Genomic DNA, 24,776 nt, shown 5'->3' with positions numbered 1-24,776 from the left:
CCAGCCAAGAGGGGAAAACTTCTAATATCTGTTTATCTATTAATGAGACTGAATGGATGAACCGATGAACGGGTGGGCGGATGGATGAGTGATGGTGAATGATGGCGGATGGAAGCATAATGGCGGATGATGTTAGAGAGGAAGCAGGAACGGGAGAGAGAAAAGATGTTTTTAAGCAGGAGGGAGGAAAGGAAGAAATGAAGGGAGAGGATGTAAGAAAAACTAAAAAGCCAAAGACATCACAACTTCAGAGAATGTGTGTGTCTGTCATGCGGATTCTGAACTCTTTAATGTTAATGATGCTGACTGCAAGTTATTTTAGTTTATCCTAATTATCCGACTGTACGAGTGAGTGAACAAAATACAAGAAATAAACCCAGATTAAATCTGTCCTTGTGCAGCATGGCCAGCTGATTTCTTTAAACCTAATTAACACAGAGTCTGTAAATAAGTGATTTCATGGTATTTGTCACGTTTGGACGCTCATCTCTCTGCATTAAGTGCAGAATAGAAATACAAATTCATTCTTTCCAGTTTAACTTTCTGACGAGGTCTCTCACTGCAACCGTATTTACTTTTACTCATCTGCTGTCAGAAATCCATTAAATATTTACATGATAAATAAATGTTATACAATAAAGTGTTTGGAGCTCAGAGCCTGGAAATACTTTGGAGTAAAACTACTGTCTTCACTTAACAAACATCACATCATAGACAATTATGTTCATCCATTCTTCAAAGAGGGAACCAAGGCGCAGTCCTTTATTCCTTAATGGATCCCCATTAGCTTCCACAAAGTGGTCACTCGTCTCCCTCGGGTCTTTTTGTTATCACCCAGCAACAGTGTCCTCACGATATAAGCCTCTTGGATGCCAAGCATGTCAGGGCTCGGCTTCTCAAGTCGGAGATATTACCTCAGAGAGAGTTTGCATCTGTATTCAGGCCACTATGAAAGAAAAGGGAAGTCAACACTAAGCTTAAGTCTGTCACTTCCTGCGGGCGCACCGTATTTCCCATCAGACTTTGCAGTGAATCTACCGGATGATCTTCTCCATTGCTGCTTTCATTGTATGCAGATGCTTTGTTCATGCTTGCATTCATGTCTTGGGAGCTAATTTTGCCTTCGCTATCCTCAGCTACGCCCCTCTGCTCTCACAGGAAATCATCTGTCGCGGTGGAGCCACCAAGAGGCCGACTGGCCGCTGCCGTGAGAACAGCTCTGTCACTTCTTATCTCCTGTCATGAGCACAAAACTCATTTGTGTAAGGGCGACATGACACCTCCCCCCCCCTCCCCGAGGCCTGTTGACAAATACGAGCTCTCCACCATCAGTCTCTTCACCGAGCCTTTGATATCTACAAAAAAAGCTTAAAAAAATCTTCCTCATCCTCTCTTGCTAGTTGTCATCTTACTCCTCTCATACACGAGTGCTAACAGCACTGATCCCAGCCCTGCTCTCCTCTCCACTGACTGCTTATGATGCTAATATTAAGCATATAAGCGTTACATTATTCTACTTTGCATTTATTGTGTGTCAGTTTGACACATAGCGCACACAGTGCAGTGTGTGCGTGTGTGTGTGCGTATGTATGCTTCCACTTGGAAATCTGAGGGTGAAGCGACAGTTTCCAGTTGCTTTAACGAGCAAATCTGAGTCATAGTCAAATTGTATTTTCACTGCAAAAAAGATTAAGGTGCAGCTTTCATATTCGGCAAGCTTTTCCAAACGCAGGAAGCAGCTTCCACCACTACGACAAAACAAGACCTAAAGTCATATCAACACATATGTGGAGAAACAAAGGTCCTCTGTAAGAGCAGCTCCAGCATCAGCACTCAGTAGCTGCTCTGGTTTCACACTCAGATTCCTGACAGCCGGTCAGTTTTGGTCCACGTCAGCCGGTCACTCACCCATCACTCGGAGCCTCTCGGCGCCCACCACCACTTCCTGCTCGTCGGCGGAGAAGAGGAGCTTCCCAGAGGTGGATTTGACTTCAAACATCTTGCCTCGTGCTTTAAATCCACTGGATCCTAAACCGCACACACACACACGAAGAGAGAAGACATCAAAGAGGAGCGACTGGAGCTGATTTCCTACTGAATTACTTCAGTATTTGAACATCTGAAATGCAACCAAGTGGAAGACGTTCGAGGTGTCCTGCAGGACTTGCTGACTTGAGCAAAAGAACACTTGATCATTACGTTGAAGCCAAACCTTTCACGCTGTTTATGAATTCTGTTCTCATTCGCGAGACGGCTGAATATTAAACAACCACATGTTGTCGTTAAAGTCTCATCACACCTGAAGAAGATCATAATACACACAGGCAGGACAGCAGGTGAGATGCCCTGTTGTACTCATATTTGGTCAGGAATACAACAGACTGTGTATTTGTCCTGACATTTAAGCAAGCAGCAAATACACTTTGAGGGAAACATCGTGCAAATTGAATTATATTTTCTATTAACATAATGAGGAAATGTTGCTAATTCGCATACCTGGCAAATCACAGTAAAATGTTCTCTGTATTTTATTCATTCATTGCCAAAACAGGTAATCTTGTAATGTAGAATCCATTCATACTGACTGCAGCATTATTCAACTTTTTCAAGGTTGTGTTTAGGCACTGGCAGCCCTTGGATTTTAATCTTCGGGAAAGTTCATGGTCTGCTTTAATACAGAAAAAGTCAGCAGCAATCACAATCTTTCCCTAACCTTAACCAAAGCACCACAGGGTGGAAAGGAACCCAAAACGTCTTTATGAAAAGAATCTACAAATGAGACTATTTGTGCAACTTGTTCATTATGTAAAGCAGCATTAGCATCAGAAACAATGACAGGAGCAGAACAGACTTGAACCAGTTTGTGATGAAACGTTCAGAAAGGACATCATCTAGATGTGACCTGCTGGTGAAAGAGGTTTCCACGGTAACATACAGTTAGCGTACAGAACGCGTCTCACTGAAAGTGTGCAGGAAAGTTAAGGAAACGCTCAGACTCCAGCTGCCAAAAGTGTGAATTGTGTCATGACAAACAACAAGTAGAAAATGTGGACAACTCCCTCCAACTCAAATTGCTTTGTCTCAGGCGGTGGCAGAAAACACTCGGCGTCGGGGGGCGTGGGGGGGGGGGTGACTGATTGACACGCGTGCAATTGATTCTGTCACTCTCCATCTGGGATGTGAGGTTCCTCCTCGTGCACGAACTCCGCTCAGTCATCCAAGAGAAACATCCGAGCAGACTTCGTCTTCCTCCTCTTCAGACCCAGAAGGCAAATGTCAGCGCACTTTTTAACGTGAGAGACACTTCCCGCGCATGTTTACACAAAGCGATTTCCATTCACAGAGCCCTGCCAACTCTATTAGAGTGTGACAGGCAGACAATGGGTGAATGTGAAGAAGAAGAAGGCGCGATCACTGAGATATGGTGGAGCGGCTGAGGCCTCTGCTGGCGCCATTAAGGGGAAGAGAGGAAGAATTTATGATGTGCTGATGTTTAATCCTAGAAATGAGACAATGACTTCTGACATGTAGAGCTGGGATTCAAAGCCTGGACCCCCCAGAGGCTCCCACGATTATGGGAAATAACATATATCCTCCAAAAAAAGTCTGATTTTTCTCCAATCTTTGTCTAATGTGAAATAGTGGATAGTCAGGCCTCAAATGATCAATCAGTCTTACTTTAAAACATATATACGTCCCCAACTAGCAATAAGACATCTGATAAAATCTGTAAAATGTGAAATTTGCCCAAGGAGGACTCTCCTCACCGACAAGTGGGACGCATAAAAACTCATGTCGTGTGTGTGAGTTGCAGCCGATGTCGTCAGCGTTGTCAGGTTTGATGGTTTTTTTGAAAAATGAACATGTATCATATCAAAAGAAAACATCAACAGAGCACATGAAAGCGTTCGTGTTTCTCCTGCTGCGTCTCACCTGTTACAAGCTGTGTGAGCAGCTGGTTGTTGCTGTTGACGATATTGACCGACACGTTTCTGGACGACTGCAGGAACAGCGGGCGGCCCTGAGGAGAGACGGGCGAGATTATTTATTGTTTGTGTTTGTCTAAGGACAGAAGAAAAATCACCTGCTGAAGACAAGTCAGGTCAGTTTCATTTATTTAGCATAACATCAGCTTTGTTAGCATTGTCATTGTGATCATGTTAGCATGCCGGAGTTAGCATTTAGCTGAGAGCACCTATGTCCACAGTCTGTTACATCATGTGTTTCCTGCAGACGGATCACCTGGCTGGTCTGCACCTGTGCTGACTCGGAGGCTCGCCTTATATAAGCTGAGCCAGCTGTAACACTAAAAAAGTACAAATGCACATCCCCACACAGAAACCTGCATATAAATGTAGAGCTTCACACTCCAACACACACACACACACACACACACACACACACACACACACACACACACACACACACACACACACACACACACACCAGAAGTGTCCGAGCACAGACTTCAGCCTCCCGCTCCGTTTGAAAACTTCTATTTCCCAGAGTGCTCTGCACCTCTGTAATGCTGATCACGTCGGACACTCTGCTCTTTCTGTGCCCGACTAATCTTCATGCCTCAGTCAACTTCTTAATTAGAGATAACGGCCTGACCATTGTGCTGCGCTCGCAGCCGCGGAGGGGATATGCCTTGTGTGTATATTACTGATAACATTATGGCTCTTGCCAAACTTATTGAAGTTCTCACAGTAAATACACCAAATGCATGATATGCAAGCAAGAAGTTATTACAATAACAATGCGGTGTGAAGTGACTGTAAAACTAACAAGAAGTTTGAAACAGTCAATACACAGAAGGCGGTGCTGTGCTCATAATTATATTAATATTTACTGTGGAGTTATTTGAGCTTCTCAGGTTTGACAAGTGCAATCTGTCTGTCGAGGCAGTCGGGCTGAGGTGTGACTGTTTTCCTTCTACAATTAAACATCTAAAACAAATAAACCAGTTACTTATACACCACGTCCAAAGTACTGTCGCCGTTGTCATTTATCTGAGGGGAAACAACCCCTGCGAGGCTCTAAAAGGTTAAATTTAAAGTGATTCTCAATCATTGTTCCCAAATATTCAATGTTAGTTTTGGTCTAATCTTGTGATTGTTCTCTGGGTTTTATCTACGTATATCCCGTCCAAGCACGTGCTGTCTAACACTAACACAGTCTCTAAAAGACACCCAACTGGGATCCAACTAAAACTTCCTTAAAACAGCTTTCTGACAAGCTGCACAGAAGGGCCAGAAATGAAACAAAGCAGTGCGACTGTGCTGAGATTGACAAGCTGCCTGAACGCACAACAGGAGAATGAAACAGAAGAGCTGAGCATGCTCAGACGGAGGCTCTAAAGGCAGCAAACACAGCACATTAACACACTGCCACCGACCAAGAAACACACTTCTACATGTGTTCTTACAGGTTTATCACATGGGCCCAACTGCATGAGATCAGTCTAGTAAAATCTGTGACAGATGGCATGATATCAATTTTGAGGCTGTCAGATTATGAGATTTGTATGAAGTTTACATTGTTGCAGTACAGTCTTAATAAGGAAATAATAACAAGCTTTTCCCACAGGCTGGGGGCAGTTTTTGGAAGTTGGAAGTGGTTTCTACTCATACTTTAGCTGACGCATTGTCTCACAGTGCGATTGTAACCTCAACCTTTGCCTGCAACAGCCAAAAATGGTGCAGTTTATAGAGGCCTTTAGCTGAAGACAGCGCGCTGAGGAGTCGCCGCTCGCTCATTAGCTCTCATGACCTGCAGCTGTGCTGACGTCAATAACAGGCGAAAGATGCAGAACATGAAAAATGCATCTAATCTGTCAACAGTGCAGCGCGCAGGGAGCAGAAATGGCAGCTTCACCAGGACCAATATCAGTCAGCCCATTCATCCAATTATTCGCCTCATCTGGGGCCTTTCAATGACAACTAGCGGTGATTCCACTCAGACCCCCCTCTCCTCCTGCATGTGAGGGTGAGCTCTGGCAGGAAACTTTAAAAATCACTTTTATATGCTGTCTAATGTGTATTCCTGCAGTTGAGTTGAAGCTTCTTTATCGAAATTTAACCGAAGCCATCTTTCCCTAACCTCTTCACTATTGAAGTTCTGCACTTCAAACGTCCACCTGAAGACAAATACAGTGAAAACGGTGAGTTTATAATATGCTAATGAGATCAGGCAATATGCAAAATGTTTTTCTCCACCACCACCACCACCACCACACCCACGGCGTACAGCGAGCTGTGTCTCATAGCAGCCAGCTTATCGTTCCATCTCTCTGCACACTTTCTTCCCCTCCACAGTCTCTGAAAATGCCTCAGAGAGGCTACTGCAGCAGTCCTCCGGGGCTGTTTGTGTACAGTACATGTGTTAAGGCTGTTGTTGTGTGGTGCCTCTGATCCACTCCGTCTCCCTCTTTTCTTCGTTACTAATGCAACAGACCATATTACTCCCAGCAGGGTGCCTCTCACACAGAGAGAAATAAGCAGGGAGTGGAAAAAGAGAGGGGTTAGGCAAAGGACTGGGAGAAAGACGTGTGCATTGGAGTTGGTTATAGAAATATTTCTTGGATTCAGAGCTGCTCCAAAGGCGATGAAATACTCACTGGTTGAATTAAACCTCAGTAAGTTGAGCCAAAGGACCAATTTTAGGGAGCAACACACTGGCTCTTTCAGCTATTCAGCCTGGTCTTATCAAAATAAATCTGCAGTTTAGTACCCGGGCTCACTTTTTGCTGAAGCGTGCAGGTATTATAGCAGGATGGATGTCAGGATTTGGGTTGTGAGTAGTGGCAGATGGTTAGATGATAACTGAGTGAACGGATTGCTCACTTATTTAAAAAGTAAGTTCATTCATCAAGTAAAACACAGAACTTTTGCAGCTCCCGGATGGTCATATGTGAGGATATTTGTCGACTGTGTGTTCTTTCAGACACAGTTTTAAGACATCACACAATCATGACTCGCATCAAGTTCATAAGGAATAAATGTGCTATCATTAAGCTAGCCAAAAGTGTGAGGTCACTGATTCAGGTATTTTCCAAACCTGCATTTTTTGACCACTTGCGGGCAGCAGAAACACATCCGTCACCGTTTAAGTTGATACAGCACATTTGTGTTATTTTATTAAGCAGACATGGCACAACATTGAACCTGACACATGCAAGTCCAGCATTCACCCCGCCTTTTCGCTCTGTTTTGCTCTCCTATTGGGGGAAACATCTGGTTCTTTTGCAGCTAAATGCTTCACTCTGTTCACTGACTGGTTGCTGGTTCATATAGAAATATTGATAAGAGCAACCTTAAAGCACGTGATTGATCTCTCTGCTAATCTGATGCCAGATGGTCGCTTTCTGAAACCGATCTGAGGATGCTTACGAGGCGCTTTTCTATACTCTTCTGGTAACAATGTCTCAATTCACTTGAAGTGAACAAAGCCAAACTCAGAGAAAGATTGAGAGTTAAAAAAACAAGAGACAGAGGAGACATGGAGAGAAGACTAAACAGGAAAGAGATGAATGCAGGAAGTACTGGGTGGTACATGGAGAGCAGACTGCAATAATACGAACAGAAGAGTAACTGCACCGCACAGCAGGGGTCTTCCTTGGTTTATTATTTTTTTATCTGTCTGTCTATCCTCTCCCGGACTGACCAATTGTCTTTTCCCAGCACCTCCTCATGGTATTACTATTCCTCTCACCGCCCCTGCTAAAGCTACCTGCCATCTATCCCTCTCTCTGCCCTCTCTTCTGTTTATTTATCCCTCTGCTCTGGTCTTTTGTATCTTGCCTCCACTCTTACTTCCTATTTGCCTTTTCATTCTTCTATTCTGAGTCTCATGTTCATCTCCATCCTACACTGTCCACCCCCTTCTTTCAGTATTTTCAGGCAAATATTTAAATTCAGTCCAGTCATAACAGTACGTATCACATCAATGGTTCTACAGTATGTGTCAAAGTGATGTTGCTGTGTGTCAGGTGGAGGAGGTGGTGGCGTGACGGCAGTGGAACACTGTTCAAGCCTTGTTGATGAGACGTTATGGTTAAAGCTGACCCCTAAGTGGTTTTTGTGTCTTAACCTAACCAGATCTTGAGCACAGCATTTTCACAATATCAAATTGAAAACACAGAAATGTTGCATCACATCCTTGGCGTGCAGGAGCGAACAATGCCAGCATCTATTCTGGCAATTTGGGCTGAGATTTTGCAATATTAGAAGAAATCCTTTCTTTTTCAGCGCTGACCTGGCACCACCATGTGTTTTTATTTTATAAGCAGAGATGAATACAACAGCCTCCAGCCTTCTTCAGTGTCCTCAACATCTTGATGATATCAGTCTGTGTTTATCTTTTAGAATATGTTCGTGATAGCTGTTCATGCTTGCCCTGCCAAAGAAACGCACATGAAATCTGCAGTCGCTCAGAGCTGCCTCTGCCGCCGCTTGGTGAGATCGGGACGCCATTCTTCGATGTGAATATTTCACCGTGCTGTAGGATCACACTGCGAGCATGTTGTGCTTGTTTTGAGTCGGTGTTGAACTTGGCCGCCTCCTGCGTGTGCCGCCTGTCAAATCACGTTCGCTGGCTTCCCGTCTCCCTCGTTTTAATTCGGTCCTCCTCCATCTGTCTCGCCGTTCCCGCTTCTATTACTGCTTCTTCTTCTCTGTCATTCTTCATATCCATGTCCATCCTGACTCTGCTCTCTCCTGCAACCTCACTCTCTTATGCTCCTCTCTGCTCTCCCAGCTCCATCTCCATTGCTCATCCTCCCTCTCAGCTTGCGTAGGGTCCTAGACAGCAGAGATAAAGCGCGCTGTTCTCTTGCATTATCAAGCCATCCGTCCACTACCTGCACACAGCTATTATTACTGCTAGAGTAGACGAGACAGAGGGAGAGAGTGCCTATCATTTTATCGTGCCCATCTCTCCATTTCTCTGGCATCTCTAGGCTTGGATACTCCTACCTTGGTTGTTATAAGGACAGCGGGAAGCACATCAGAATGTTAATTTCACAAACAGAACATACCGGGGGACCTCAGACGGGCTTTGCATTTGAATTGGTAAACACCAAATATTTCCTGAAATAAAACTGACGCTGTAGTTGTGGCTCGGAGCAGAGCAGCACGAGAAAGCAACCACCGCCAGCAAGACCACCTGGTCTGAAACAGGTGCAATGATGGCGCCATATGGTGCTTGTCATGATGTCGTGTCACATCTTCTCGTCTTGACAGGACAGGAAATGAAAGTACAAAACACACCTCGTCTCTTGTTACGACACGAAATGACGCAAAACATCTTGTTATGGCAGGACAGGACTGGAGTCGCCTCCTCTCATTTGTTACACAACAAACACATCTCGCCTTGTCTTTCTTGATTTGTTGTGACAGTTGATGTGACATGGCAGAAAACCACATGTCTTGTCTTGTCAAAACAACGTTTCTTTTATTGTTTTCTTCTGCTGATGCGCCTCAACATGAAACGTCTTGTTATGATGTGATAAAATATGCTTTGGTCTGGCTAAGATATGACATTTCTTGCAGTGGATTGGCTAAATTACACCACATCTGCTCTTGCCTGTGAAGTTACCAGAATAGTTCAAGGCAGTTTGCAGGTAAACGTCTCTGTGGTTGTCAAAAACTCTCTGAGTTTGAGCTCTCATTACATTCCAGTCTCATGATCTGGGAAATGACCACATGTCAAAGTGGAATCAGGCACAAGTGGCTAAAGGGACTTTTATTGGCCTCTACCTTGGCATCAAGGACAAGCCTGGACTACAACTAGTGCTCCTTCAGCTCCAATGAATCAGTTTTCTGAGAGGAGACACAGTGCTAGACCCACAGCACACAAGACAGACTACATATCCTTTCTGACCTGGTGACGCTTCAGGATCCCCCAGGAGGAGTGGGTGGAGGACAGTACATTCGGACTACTCGGCTTAGTCTGCTGGCACTGCAGCGTGACCCAAATGTGCAGCAGAAAGTGGACGGATTGGTTTTCAGCTACACATTGTGTGTTTCCTTCCACAGAATCTGTATTAGGGGAGTTTAGAGAGCCTCGGCAACACTCAATAAAAACAACACGATGACACTCCATACAATCAATACAGGTTGTGAAAGCAGGAAGCATTTGTAGTTTGATACTTCCAGTGTGAGTCCCAGCAGGATTGTCTCACATTCTTCCACAGTGTAAGAACTCAAATTCACACCGTCTCACTCACAGTCATTAGGCACTTCACACCACTGCTCCCTCTCACCTCACGTCGAGCGTTGTCATTCATGCAGTGTTACACTTTTCAGTCTTTTCCCTACCAAGTAATTTACACTTAAAAAGGCAGTTTTGCATCAGTTTGGGAATTGCCACATGACACTAACACACCGCTAATGTAATGATGCCGATGCTGATTATTCCAGGACTGGTAGCTAGTTTGAACAGTGTTATGAGCTTAGCATTGTTAGCATGGCTAACGTAGTGCACAGACACCAAACTCAAACCCAAACAAGCATTAATGGATACAGAAATACTAATGGAGACAGAAAACCCACCATCACAGTAAATTACACAATATAAATGTGCGTCTGTCCAAAATGAAAACGGCAGTGTGTCTTTGTGCGAGTGACTTACTGGTTTGGATTGGATTTCTTTGGCATAGAGGGGTTTGAGGAACTCAGAGTCCCCTTCCAGTTTCAGGCCCTTCTCTGTTATTCTGAGGTTGCCCATGCCGTCCTGCGAGGAACAAAGACACAGTCACAATTAGTTCACGTTCTCCTCTTGTGCTTTCAGAGCAAATACACATCAGCGGGTCATGAATTCAGCACACATCCAACCATATTTTGTGAACAAAACCACTGATGCGTCTGTCAGATTGCTGCTGCACGGATGGTCTTTATGCACTGTGCCGAAACAAGACCATCATGAATACCTGACAGTTAAAGCAGTCACTGGCAGATATAAGATGGTAACTGAAAATCGTCAACATCGAGGATGAGTCAGCACAGCAGGTGTGGGCAAACCATGACTCATCATAGTATTCTCTTCATGTATTTCCTGCCAATATGCTACAGAGCCACGGACGTGAATTGCTGGCTGAATTCAACACCTGCCATATTTCTAACACCTGCAGTTTGATCACAAACACCTGTTATTTATCCACGTAGCACGATGGCTGTGTGGGAAAAATTAAACTCCACATCGCACACGCCTGACGCTGTGAGGAGAGATGATTTTGTTACACACTGGGATTACCAGGTACAAACTCTGAGCACTGTACACACACCATATTTGACTCATTTAGCTGCCTCCCTGGATGATCAGCTGCCCTAATCTCTTTTAATCTTTTTTAATGCAGTGATAGTGGGTGATACTTGACTACAGCGTCAGTGTTACAAAGGGATCTATTGGCAAACATGGTGTACACATTGCATACTTGAATAGAACTTCAACTCATGTTATTATGTTGCAGACTGTAAATATTGTATATTCAGTGTATCACAACCCTCAGTGCAAACTGATGGCTCAGAAGCATCCGATTACTCTCACTATGTGAACAATATTCACATATAAGAAGAGGATTAAAATACTGAAAGGTTAATCGTCTCAGTGGAGACAAATTAACTCTAACAATTAGATGATCTCAGAGATCTACGAGGATGTGATGTGCACGTAATCATTTAATGTCAATCTTAATATAAGCTTAATATCATCCAGTAATGGAGAAGTTCTGCTCTGAATCTCTGTTTTGGACACTTTACGCCAAAACCAGTTTAATTATAACTCCAACAAGAATTAAATAAATAAATAAATCCTTCCGTATTTTGTTCTTAGTCTTGTTAAGTTTTTCAGACGGGGACCCAAGGGATAAATTTAGTTTCTGTCTCTGGAAGCCAAGCTTATTTAAACACGGCGAAACACCAAATGTTTATGCATGCTGTATTTGTAAATTAAGTGAAGTATTTTAAGGTGACAGCAGGCATAGAATATTTTTTCAGAAAATTGGGTAAATAAATTAGCATAGCAACAACCCAGAGGCTAGGAAAGTGGATTTCTGACAAGCTGGTCACTGAATGAAATTCAAAACAGACGTGCTTCCTTTTACCTCATCAAATAGAGTCACGCTACCAAAAAGTAAGGCTTTGTCTTTTATGTATTGCTTTGCATTGCTCTTTTCTGCCCTTCCTTATGAAAAACAAGAGAACACAGTCAGTCAGTCATTGCAGCAGAGTTGTCCATTGTCTCAGGCCGAAGGATATTAACCAGTGATGAGAAGAGCAGATTCGGTGAGGGGAGACTGGCTCAGGGGTGCTTTGATTCAGACACGACTAGCAAGGCTGACCCTTCACTTTCCACCCAGCCATTATATATATTATATGAAATCACTGTATCGCTTCAAAGATAAGACACGTCAGTGTGATAGAAAAGTGAGACCGGCAGAAAAAAAGCCAGCCATCTGCTCATGTGATCTCCTCCCGCAAAGACGTTTTCCGTGCTTTCCCGCCGTTTTTTTGATCCCTCGGGTTCCGACGAGCAAATGGAGATCAAGACCTCTCGAAATCCCAAAGCAACTGAGGACTGTTTTCAAGCCTCCTCCATGTAATCCTCCCCCCCTCTGTGTAAAACATATTAAAATTCCGCCACTGTTGTGGCAACGGGGGGCTGAGTCCTGGACGTGTTGTGATTGTGAATTATCCCCAGGTGGAAATCAGCAGGCCTGTCAGACCAGGCCGGGAGACGTTATTTAAACTCAATTTCCAACACTTTGATGACGAAAATCAACTGTAAGAAAGGACATACATTTTCTCTACTTCCTCAACAGGATGTTCTTAAATACAGGCCCTCACAGATACTATAGCGAAGTCAGTATCCACAGAGCCATGCGGTCCCTCTTCAGTGAAATGTGCAGCGTTCAGTCAGTGATTCCTCCCACTGGCTACTTCATATCTTGGTCTGGATAATCGCAGAGGATGATAATAGCTGAAAAGTGATGTTGTGCTCCAGTCTGTATCTCTGCCTCTCCATTTCACACACCTTTTTCTCTGTGGAGATAAGTCGTAATGCACACTTACAAAGAACTGAATTTCTGAAATTCAACTCATGCGGACACTCAAAATACTCTCCTAAATTGGTTCTACTGGAAAGAAAGAAATGACAGCAGTACTAGTTTTGTAATAGAATAATATGACTGTATCAGGGGAGACATTTACGCTTTTTTCACTTTTAAGAGCAATTTCCGAACAGGGCCAGTAAATGACTTAATGCACGATAGGAAAAGGAAAACAAAAATTGTTGTGATGAGTGTCACACATAGAAATGAAAATCAATTCAGGATAAAACTGTTCATAAAACATTATTATGTGTGTGAAATGAAGGTGCATTTGGAACCATTTCCCCACACTCAGCTGCATTAGAAACTCTGTCTCGGTCTGTCCATCTATCCCTGTGACTGAAACACACTCATGTTTGGTGAGATGCTGACAATCTGAATTTCACAAAGTAGAGTCAGAGGCGGTGAGAATCGTGCTGGAACGGTACGAGCAGCCATAAAGGGCATTCGTGAGAGATACAGGACTTAGCTGATGAGTTTAAAATGCAGCATTTGATGTGTGGTGACGTATTTCTGCACACAAAGACAGAAAGAAGACTTAGTTTGACTGTTTCAGCACCATGGAGAGAGAAATTTTCCATGACCTCGATGGAAAGTGTCATGAGGTAAAGGAAAGATGTGAAGGACAATCCATGAGGATGATGCTCAGACAATTCAGCTGCACTCACACTCTGCTATAATTGTGCAGCCGCACATTAATGACTCAGTGGTCGCTTTAACTGTTGCTGCCGCGAGGAATTATGGGGTGGCATTATCTCCTTTCCTTTCATCAAGGATGGCCCAGTGTATTCTCGGATGAAGGAGAGCATGCTGAAGCACCTTTCCTCAACAATTCAAACAGCTCTCATCATGGCTGCCACTTAGATCCTTCTGGGTCATTTTACTCAGTTAGGAGCCTTCCTAGCCAAAAAAAAAAAAAAGAGGCTAGTTGACCACAACTGCAGCATCCGATACTCCCATATTATACGCGACAAGTGGCCAAATGCTCAGTTCACTGCTCACTGTAAACTACTGAGTGTTGGTTGAATAAGGAACCGGGGAGTGATGGTGGACACAGTCTCAAGACTTGGAGAGAGACACAAAGGGACTTGACTTGGCCTGTTTCAGCACCATGGAGAGAGACACGTACAGCCGAGTCGAGCCGAGTTTCCACAGTGAGGGAGTCGTGCCATGAACAGTGACAAACCACAGAAGAAGTAGTCTCTCCAGCTCCAGCTCGCTAATGAACCTCTCTGCCAAACACATTGCATTTCCTGTAACTTCTTCACAATAAAAGCATCCTGCTGATGAAACTAACTACAAAACCACAAAGATTCAGGCAGAAACTAGAGAAGCAGAGCGCAGACAGATTAAGACAGAGCTTTCCCTCTGTCTCCAGAGCGGACACACTGGAGTTTAGCCACCGAGGACACAGCTAAGGAGAGCAGACCATCACAGGCTGGCAGCGGTCGGCTCGACCCGACATCTCAATTTACTGCTCGCCATAGAGTAAACTATTGTGTGTCTAATATATAGGGCGCATTGAATGAGTGAATGAGGGGGTAATTTTGCTCACAGCCTGGCTTTGAATGAGTCAGCACCAGAGCCAGAGCCGAGTGGAGCAGATTGTTTGCCTCAGCCCCCCCAGCCGCCACATGCAGTAATGACAGGAGAAATGACACCTCTAAGCACAGCAAAGAATGTGACTCGTTATGTCTTCATGTTTTTGGGATTCTTTTCAGTGAACGCTAAGGAGAAATCCTACGTTTAGTAAAAGTGGGAAGGAGAACACAACTAAGGACGTAGGATAGCGGCAATAGGTGCGAGCGCACCGTTCGTTTTGTTTATCTGAATCCAGCTGCATCCGTCAGTCAAATCACGATCTTCATCTTACTGAAAACCCGCAATTAGACTTGACTCAAAACACTGAGCACAGCTGCAATGTTTGCACTTTCTTTTCTTCTCAAAATGCTTTTTTCTTTCTTTTTATTCTCTGCAGCGAGCAGCGCGCTGCAGCCGGCACAGTGAGGCGAGGCGAGCGCCTATGAATAATTCAGGACCGCTCTTACCAGGACAGAGGCCTCTGAACACTCAGGTGTGCCTCCTTACCTCTCTTCTGCCCTCTCCTGTCCTCTACTCCTCTCCCTCCTTTCCTCCTCTTCACCCGCTGCCTTTCATCTTCTTAAAATCCACAGCCTTGTTCAGTCCCCTTGCTGATCATCCTATTTGTCAGTTTGAGACTCCTCTTGCCCAATCTCTTCCCTTTTTTCCATCCTTGTCTGTCTTCTCTCACCCCCCCTCCCCCATTTCTTCCCCTGCTTCTCTCTCTCTCTCTCCTGCCACCTGTTTTGCTTTCGATCCGTCTCTTCACCTCCTTCCACCCGTTCCTCCGTCAGTTCAGTGCAGCTGGAAGGTGTTTCAATTCAAATGGAATGAAATTCAAAATAAGTTGCTGTCGGAGGAAAATGACAAATAACAGATTGTGACATGATTCAGAAGGCAGTCATCAGCGTGACAATAATCGTGAAAACAACTTAATAATACTACTCAGTCACAAAGACAAATGCAACGTGCATATTTTTACCCAGGATGGCAGAATCCACTGATGTTTGCCCTTTAGTCGAATGAGCTGATGTATGTCTGCGACCGTTGAAGCAGATTCCCATTAAATTTGACACAAACACAGTATTTATGGCCTTTTGAGGAAGATTCTCAAGTATTTTTTTGACACTCTGATCTTTTCGCCACCCACCATCAGGTCACCTGCCTTCAGGCAGCCAGTGTACGCTGTGGATATTCATGATAGAGCTATCACTGAGCTGTAACATTACATCAAGGAGAAGGTCAGAAGTGGAGCAGATTTATGTCCCTGCAGCACTTAAAACATCTCCAAATGCAAAATGTATTGCAAGATGCACGTTTTGTTCTCTTAAACACACACTTTTTAATTCTGAACATAAGCAGCACATTGATGCTCGTCAGAGGATGAACCTGTGACCGTAGACTTTTCTCTCCCACCACCCTCAGGACAAAGTGAAGTCTTTGCACAAAACATGTAAACTCATTAGCCAGTTTTCCATCAGTGCCGGCTGTCGGCCAGATGACTGGACATTAAAACATGTCCAGCCATCTTCTTTCTTACTGTTTCAAGTCACATCAACATCACTTTTTTTTAGATCTTTGTCATTTATAACGACACCTTTTAACCAGATGAAGGATTTTAGTCATTAGGCGTCTGGATCTTAAGTTATCAGAGAAATAAACTGAGCTAACAACACAATACATTTCAATAACAGCACAAACTGCAGCATGAAAACTGGCCATACATTTGAACTCACACAGCTCGACATATAGCACATTAACCGTCATGAAGATAGAAATCACTGCAGGACTGCTGCGTTGCAATGCATATTTCAACTAGATGTACCTAATAAACTGGCAACTGGGCGTGTGCCATAATCTAATCAGTAGACTGCAATTTTCTGAGCAATTACATCCATCCATTTTCTCAACTGCCTATTCTGTTCAGAATCCATTCTCTTTCCGACGCTGACCCTGATAGACTGCGCGCTGCCTTTCATCTGTATTAATGCGGTGTGGTGTCGTGTTTACACATTCGTGCACTTGAACAACCAGCTAATGCAGTTTCATTTTAAGTGCAACAAGGAAGGACTTGCAGACAGAGCAAAAAATAGATTCAGACTGAAGGACTGACTGGGTGCACATGAAGCCATCCCACATATTGGGGCACTCATCATGCATGCTTGATTCTGGACTGTGGAAAGTCCAACATGGGCATTTTTGCACTACTTGCATCCAGATTTTAGTCTGAATCTCTTCTATGTGTGCGAGTCCTCCTTTGCAGTATTTGTACCGAATCAAAGAAGAAGACAAGCACAGGACGGTTTTTTAAGGCACAGCTTGTCAGCCACCGTTTAATTTTAACTCGATTTATTTTTTCATGATTTGTCAAGTATTCTGAGGTTTTTAAAAATGTTTTAAATCCTTTCTCCCTTTCCTTGCCCTTTGTTGCCATTGTTCTCATGCCTGTGAAACTTACACATTTTTGAGTGGAAACCTTTCATTTGGCATTTTGAGTTGTGTGAATTGTTGGCTGCGATCACCACTGCTGCCTATAGGGGGTGCTAGCTGGACCTGAATCTTTGAATCCTTTTCTCTCCTTGCTCGTCTGAAGCTGTGAGAGATTTGGACATAATTCATTGCACACATACCGAGTTCCTCCTCGGCCCTCTCTCCCCCCACCTTAATCCCTGTCTTCCTCTCTCAGCCTCTCTCTCTCTCTGTCCAGCATTTGCAGCAACAAGGGCTGAATTGATCTACACTCAAACCAGGATTGCCTCCACTGTCACCACTCTGTTAGCTTGATAGTTATTGAGAATTTATTGTGTTTGTGTGTGTGTGTGTCTTTGTGAATGTGTATGCAGCCTGTGTGAACGTGTGTTTACCAGCTACGAGGATCTCTAGCTGCTCTGCTCACCTGGCCGTCTGTGGGTGTACGAGTGCAGGAGAAAACGTCCGTCTTGTAAATAACATTTGCGCCTTCGGTTCCCTCTGTTATTCTCTGGATTCATTCGGCCCAGCTGTGTGTGCTATAGCCTAGACAGAGGGGGGTCAGCAGCGAGGAGGAGGAAGAGGAGCGGCGAGGAGCAGCAGCAAATATAAGGGCTGATGTATGTAACACTGGATCTGTATCCATCCCTGTTTCTTTACCTAGACCACCTCTCTCTCTCTGCCTGTCCTCTCCCTCCATCTCCTTTTCTGAAGTCAACATCCTCAAAGAGCTGGGAGTCGCTGCTGTCAATAATATAGGTCTCGGGCCTATTATTGAACGTCTGCATCAATATGCATTAAGCCGCCACCCGAGGCTAAAGCAAATATAGACATCTTAAGCTCTCAGAAAAAAAAAATATTACAGACATTCAGACTTTTGCATACACCTAATCACACTTCTGCATGTTTAAAGGTTACTCCTACACAGAGCGAGTTATTCTGGGATCAGGTGTTGGGGGCGTTTGACAGTTACCTGCAAGAACAAGAAAAGTAACCCAAACTGAGAAATGTGTCCGTGATAGAAGGTATATTACCAAAGGCTGTTTTAAAACTGTTAAAGTGGGTGGACTTTTTCTGTCAAACGACTGCTATCTTTTTTGGAGGGACTGTGTGCTTTTCTACAGAAATTATGTGGTCATACTACGAGCATTTCATTAATTAAAAACAGAAATAGAGAAAAAGACAGCAGTGATAATTCCGTCTAGTTTAAAATCTGTGATGTGTCCTTCACAGGGACTAAAATCTGGTCTGAAGCTGCCTCTCCTTCCCAGAGGAGATTGTTTGAACTTACACAGAGCAAAGCTAATGGAGCAGCCATGTTTACCAACCAGCAGTTTCCTGCAGAAGGCCAACAGATCGACAATAATTGAATCCTGACTGACCGACCTGAATGTCTTGTTTTTCTTTTGGCCAATGCATTGTCACTGGAACATTTCTTTATGTGATGTACCAACAGTAAAGGTCTTTATGATGTGCAGATTATGTCTCTAATGTCTCTCTGACTTGTGTTTCAACGTCTATATTTATTCCATTCCAACCCTGACATGAATATTTTTTATGGGGTTCAACCAAAATTGATCAATCACACAAAGTTTCCAGCTTATCCTCTGATACATGTGGACAGAATCATTTCTGACTTTGACTCCCCCCAGTGGACGCATTGATCTGACCTGGGAACACACAGATCAATGGGCTGAAAGCAACAGAGGCTGCACAGTATCCCCAGAAATCACATTACATCCGAGTGATACAGAGTGTGCAGGGTGTAGAGGAAGGAGTGGTGAATCAGTGTGTCACGCTTTCGTGCAGGAGGCCAGAGTCTGCATGCCCTCAAAGATCTGCAGCATAAGATTTGATGCTCTTATTAACCACAAATGCAACCAAGTGTTTAAGGTGCCTGACCTTTACCATAAACACAGTGTTTCCTTAACCTTAACCATACACTTGACATTCATCACCATCATTGAACGTATTCCAGGAATTTGCAGAATCATCCAACTGCACCAGATTTCAAGCAGCATTGTCTCTTCATCCTACAAACAAAGATACCATATTTCAAATAAGTTTCTACACAGAGTGGCTTCGACGCATCGACTGACCCAGAATTGATTTTGGGACACTGAACACTGCAGACACACCAGTTGAGTCCTACCAATCCAGGGCAAATCAGGCTGCATTTCTTGGCTGCATTTGAAGGGGCCTTTGAAATGGGACTTCAGACAATCTAGCCCCTGAACTGGGACACAGCAAGAGACAAAACAAAGGCTTTCATGAATTTGTTTCACTCTGGGTGAAGTTAGTGAGGTTGTTGAGGATTTTCACTCTGCGCCACGAGATGCCGGGACCCGTCCTCGCAGGCCGCTGTGTGCCGCATCCTTCAAACTTCTTTGTTGGGGGATTCAATTTGAAGTCAGACACCATGACAACATTACAATCAGAAAATAGGAATTGTAAATAATGTAGCATTGCGGATTACCAGATTTGAAATTACAGCCTGTGCTAATCTTACCCTGCAGGCAGCTTAAACACTTCTCCTCCAGCACATGTCAGCAAATAATGACGAGTGGCTCAGGGGTAAAGGAGGGGATGTGTTTGCCACAGGTAAACACAGCACAACCGAGGGAAAGCTGCTCTCTCGTTTATTCTCTCATTTACAAGCAAAACCTGCGTCAGTGTTTCAAATGCAAATGAATACACGAAAGGGCGCTCTGGCCACCTGCGAGCCCTTTGCCAAAAAGCACTCGGAGGGTAAAATGAAGCACTGTCGAGCGGCAACAATGCGTCTCCTGCAATCCATTCCCTCTCCAATCCTGCAACACTGAGTGCTCTTTCAATCAGCCTCCGCTGGCCCCGTGTGGCAGCCAGCAGCCAACATGGCCGCATTCCAAACTAATACATTTTTCAATTGATCTGTTTGATTACAACAGAGAAAGTTTTCCCTTCTGTCCCACAGTCCGAGCGAAGCTGCACCTGCAGCACTCTGAGAGGCTGCTCTCTTTCTCTGCTTCCACAGGTGATAGCTGCGATGTCATGTTGCAACACCCCGCGATGCCTATCAGCGGAATTGGCTTTGAGATTGCTCTCCACAGCGAACCCCCGCTCCTCTGACTGAGGCCCTCGACACAGCACCACATCATCCATCAAGGGGATGGGAATGCAGATGGGGGAGGGGGGTTTGGACGAGAGGGAGAACCAGAGAATGAAAGATGAAAGAAAGAAGAGCAGGAGGGGGTATTGATAAAGTCAGGGAGAGATAAGACTGGGTAAAATAGATAGATAAGCGCAGAGAGCAAGATAAGGGCAAAGAGAAAATGAGCCTGATGGTGTGTTGGAGTGTAAATGAGGAAAAAGATGAAGACTGCATGTGGAGTAAAGAGGAGGGAAGAAGAGAGAGAGAAAGGACAGAGGAGGAGAGGATGAAAACATTAGGAGGTGGGAGGCTGAGAAAGAAAATGGGGACAAGTAGTAAGAGAGGGAGCTCCTGTCCACACTAATGTGGATGAATTTGAAAAGCCATCTTTTTCTTTCTGTTTGGGTATTACATCCACTTTAAGCCACTGCTCTCCAAACCGGAGCTGTTTGGAAAAGCTCTCTAAGGTGTAATTTTGAAAAGGCTGGCTTCGTGTCGCAGTGTGGACGGCGAGGACCGAGCTCTTTAAAACCACTTTGGTGAGATCGTCTACAGAGTTTTCACAAACACAAAGTACATTTGTTTGGCTGCAGCTCTAGGAAGCCAACGGTCTGTCGCCCCCCGCCGTCACTGTGAAATATCACGTTTTAAAATATTTAACATATGCAGCCAATGACACAGTCCAGGAGTTACATTATGTATGTACTAAATAACCTCAAAACCAACGGCTTTCCCATCTGCTTTAACGGTTTTGTACTAATTAAAAAGTGTTAGCATGCTAACATGCTAAACTAAGACATGGTCAACACCCAACTCTTAACTGGGGCCTCTGTCTTTCTGTGTCCCTCAGTGCCTGATAAAGAGCCAGCTATACCTCTAAACATGTTATATGCTCTTATTAATTAATAATAACCAGTAACAGGAGAAGGTTACAGTGTTGTGAGCCTTTTCAGAGACTCCATCTCTGCTCCCTGTGCCCGCGGCAGCCACATGTCAGTGTCACAGGCCGATAGATTTCCCATTAACTTCATCTTCATCTGGGATGGACGGCGTGGCCTTGGGACGCCGATGGCGGCGCAGCATCAAGGTCTTCGCACCGACGGTGACTGACGTGTGAAAACGCATGCCTGCAGGCTCAGTGTGCTGGAGAAGAGACACAGCGAGGAGTGAGCATAGTACACAAGCTCCACTGGATTCCCAAACACACACACCCAAGGTTGGCTGTACTGTACAGTTTTTAAATGTTGGTGGTCTGAGAGGAGGCTACAAGAGGAGGCACTCTGCAAAGACGGGGGGACACTCGTCGATCTGATCAGTCTGGGCCAACCAGTCCTATCAAGCGATTTCAACCCGCGTCAGGTAATAAAGAAAGAAAACACCATGTCTCTATCAAACGAGCTTGAGTTTTAGTTTAAGCTTGGATAATTTAAGCTTGGTTCTAAGTCCTAAATCTAAACTCCGAGTGAGAAGCAGTGCAGTGTGCTCACTTTCTTACACTTTTCACCTTCAAACACTGCAGAGACATTTAGTCCCCAAAGAAAGAGACGTACAGTGTGTGTGCATACACATAAACACACGCACACACGCACACATACACACACTCCTACTGTTATGAATAAATTGTGACAGTAGTCAAAGTGGTGCAATTATCTCCTGATTATTAAGTAATTACTGTGGGCTAATTGGAAGCGGTTATTGTTTTTATGGTTCTTGGAGCAGCTTTGTGATGAAGTTTCATCAGAGGCAGAAATGAGGTTCGGTCACTGTCACAGCCACGTTCATCCACACGTTCATCCATTTAGTTTGCTGTGTGTGAGGATGAAGTCATGTGCTGCTGCAGTACCACTAACCCGCTTCAATGACTGCAAGAGAAGCTGTGGGTCAGTGCGGGAAAGTATTCAGATCCTTTGCTTAAGTAGAAGCAACACCCCAATAGACAAATACTTAATGGGAAGTAAAAGTGGTGCCCTGCACTGAAAGTCAAAAGCTAAAGGTCTCAAAGTAAAGAATGATCCCTTTTAGATGTTTCTATTAATGCATTAACACATCATGTAAAGCTGTTTCAGTGGTTCAATGTTTGAAGTACATCAATCTGCCACATTTTCAGCTTTTACCAGTACACAAAGTATCAGAGAACTCCAGCTGTCAGGTAAACGGAGCAGGGTAAACATCAGAACGATTTCCTCAAAAACAGTAAGTAAAGGTGTGAGGTCACACGTAAGCGCAGTATAACAGAAAGTATTGACAAAGTGCACTTTGCTCAGCAGCTGGAAAGTCACTGAATTTGAGTTCATTTGCCCCTGTAGTGTCACGCAAAGCATTGAGCACTAAACCGGTGGGAATGCAAGCTCACACAGATTGTATAAACAGAAAGATTTCAGCAGTTTGATTTTGCAGAAGATAATAAAGTTCAACATCGGCCCCACAAGCACACAGATCATTGAAATATTCTTCACAGAAGTGACCTGAAACATACACTTTGGATGAATCTGTTAATCACGGAAACATAAAATCCAACCTCCGTGTGAGTCCCCTCAGCTGAAGAGCAAAGTGCCACTGCAGAGTCAATTCAGCTCTCCCTTTGATCTACGTCTGCCCCCCACTCCTTCTCCCTTCTCCTTCTTTGGAAAAGACGGTTTAAATGAGGTCTTTGTGCTCCACCCGCAGCTCCAGATGCCATCGAAGAGGTTTTCAATAAAAATCCTGCCCTCCTCTGCACCATGTAGAAATTTACGATGCACGAACTGTCATTGAATCTCAGGGTTGCTCAGATTGACCAGATTGGCCTTGTCTTCAAGGCACGAGCCCCATCAAAGGGGCCGAGATGCCTGGAAGGTCTTGGTACACTCAGACAGATGGTGGGACGGACAGGGACAGAAAGACAACGGCAGAGACAAGACGAGCTGATTGGCATTTTAGTTTTTACTGACTTTTTATGGAGTCTTAATTGCTTACTCAAACAGCTTTCTTGTCCAACGCTTGGAGAGAAATTTTAATAAATAAATGTATCAGTGAAACGTGTGCATCTCTTGAATAGGATTGAGACTATTCAAAGGAAATAAAACACTGCTGGCACAGATTGATCTAAACTGTTGGAACACAGTGAACCGCTTTTCATTCAGCTCTACAATCAAACTTTTATCATCACTCAGCAACAGGACGCTCATCCCCATCGTTGCTGATTAAACGATTATCATATTTTTTGCAGAGCAGGACTGACTCCAGAGCTGCACTCAAAGGCCCCAAAATGGTCACGTTGTATAAAAAGTAAATTATTGATCCGGAGATCTGTGCACACAGATTATTACTGCTTAGTTTACTTGTATCTAATCACACACGGGAGCTTATTTTCTTGCAGGTATTTTATTAATGATTAAAAAAGAATGTTTTTGTTTATTTTATTAAATGCTAAATGATTAAAAAAAGCTACAGCACAGTGCAGTAAACAAAATTGTAGTAACTAAGAATTAGTGTTTATAGACATTATGAATGAAGTCAGCGTTTAAGATCTGTGATGCATCCATCGAAACATACCGAGAATGTTTTACCACAAAGGACCCAAAGACCAGCACATATTCTTCCAAACACTTTGCCATCCTGACAGCTGATAACCTCGTTAATTGATCCATTTCCTCTAATCGCCGCTTAATCTGGACTGGCTGAGGTTGGCTGCAGATATGGAGGTTTAGCAAGGACTCTGGTCGGAGAAACGGGCAGATGAGAGGTGGAATGACTGTGGAGGTTTGGAGAGGAAAGTACAAGAAGTACGTACAGAAGTAAGTTTGGGATGACTCTGAAAAGTTCAGAATCATGTGAAAAACCTGGAATGAATATGTAATGTCAAATTAACCTTGAAAGTCAGAAATAACCTTGAAAATTTGGGAAAAAACCTTGAAAAGTCTGCAATACTGCTTGCAGCTCGAGCACAGGAATCCAGCACAAAACAATTTTCACTCTCTTTCCCCTTTTTCTGCTGAGTGAAATCAGGAGGTCCTGGCATTATGCTGGCATGCTTTAAACACCAGGTGCTTCTGTTTGGAGGATGCACTGTTATTTCCCTAACACAGTCTGCGTATGTGCCTTTGTAGCCAAAATAATTACCCACTCTGGGACAAATTAAGTTGAACTTTGTCCTCTGAACCTTAAATGCTGCTGTGTTTCAAGTGAAAATGGCAAAAAAGTAAAAAAAAAACAATAAACAAGAGCATAATTTATCAGCAGCAAAGACGTCAGGCTCTTTTTGAACATGAACTCAAGTATCTGAATTAATTTTGTCCTTTCAAAAGCTGGGTGGAGTGATGTACTGATTCAGTGTGTTCTGAACTACATGAGGCCAACATATTTTGTATTTTAAAAGAACAAGGAGCACTTGTCACTGCTTGAGACGTGAGCGTGAAGAGCGGCTGAAGAAGAAAAGTTTTTGTTTGTCAGTTTAAATTCCACGAGGGACATGAGGCAAAAGCAGCAGCTCAGTGCCCACAGTGCTAA

General features: G+C 43.9%; 2 protein-coding genes across 4 annotated transcripts in view; one reads left to right on the top strand and one right to left on the bottom strand.

Moving 5' to 3' along the window:
- The window catches only part of sgcd (sarcoglycan, delta (dystrophin-associated glycoprotein)), a 263,045-nt gene that overhangs the window by 54,189 nt on the left and 184,080 nt on the right, over positions 1-24,776 (bottom strand). For all 3 annotated transcript variants that reach the window (XM_070982518.1, XM_070982519.1, XM_070982520.1), the window contains 3 exons: positions 10,633-10,734; positions 3,934-4,021; positions 1,909-2,028 (listed from right to left, as the gene is read on the bottom strand). In XM_070982518.1, coding sequence (XP_070838619.1) covers positions 1,909-2,028; positions 3,934-4,021; positions 10,633-10,734 — 310 coding nt within the window. The remainder of the gene's footprint in view (positions 1-1,908; positions 2,029-3,933; positions 4,022-10,632; positions 10,735-24,776) is intronic.
- rars1 (arginyl-tRNA synthetase 1) overlaps positions 1-24,776 on the top strand; it is a 448,982-nt gene that overhangs the window by 272,832 nt on the left and 151,374 nt on the right. The window lies entirely within an intron of this gene.

Source organism: Chaetodon trifascialis, chromosome 16 (genome assembly GCF_039877785.1).
Source record: "Chaetodon trifascialis isolate fChaTrf1 chromosome 16, fChaTrf1.hap1, whole genome shotgun sequence".
In the NCBI taxonomy this organism is placed as follows: Eukaryota; Metazoa; Chordata; class Actinopteri; order Chaetodontiformes; family Chaetodontidae; genus Chaetodon; species Chaetodon trifascialis.
The sequence above is the reverse complement of the archived record's forward strand: the minus strand, read 5'-3'. Positions and strand labels throughout refer to the sequence as shown.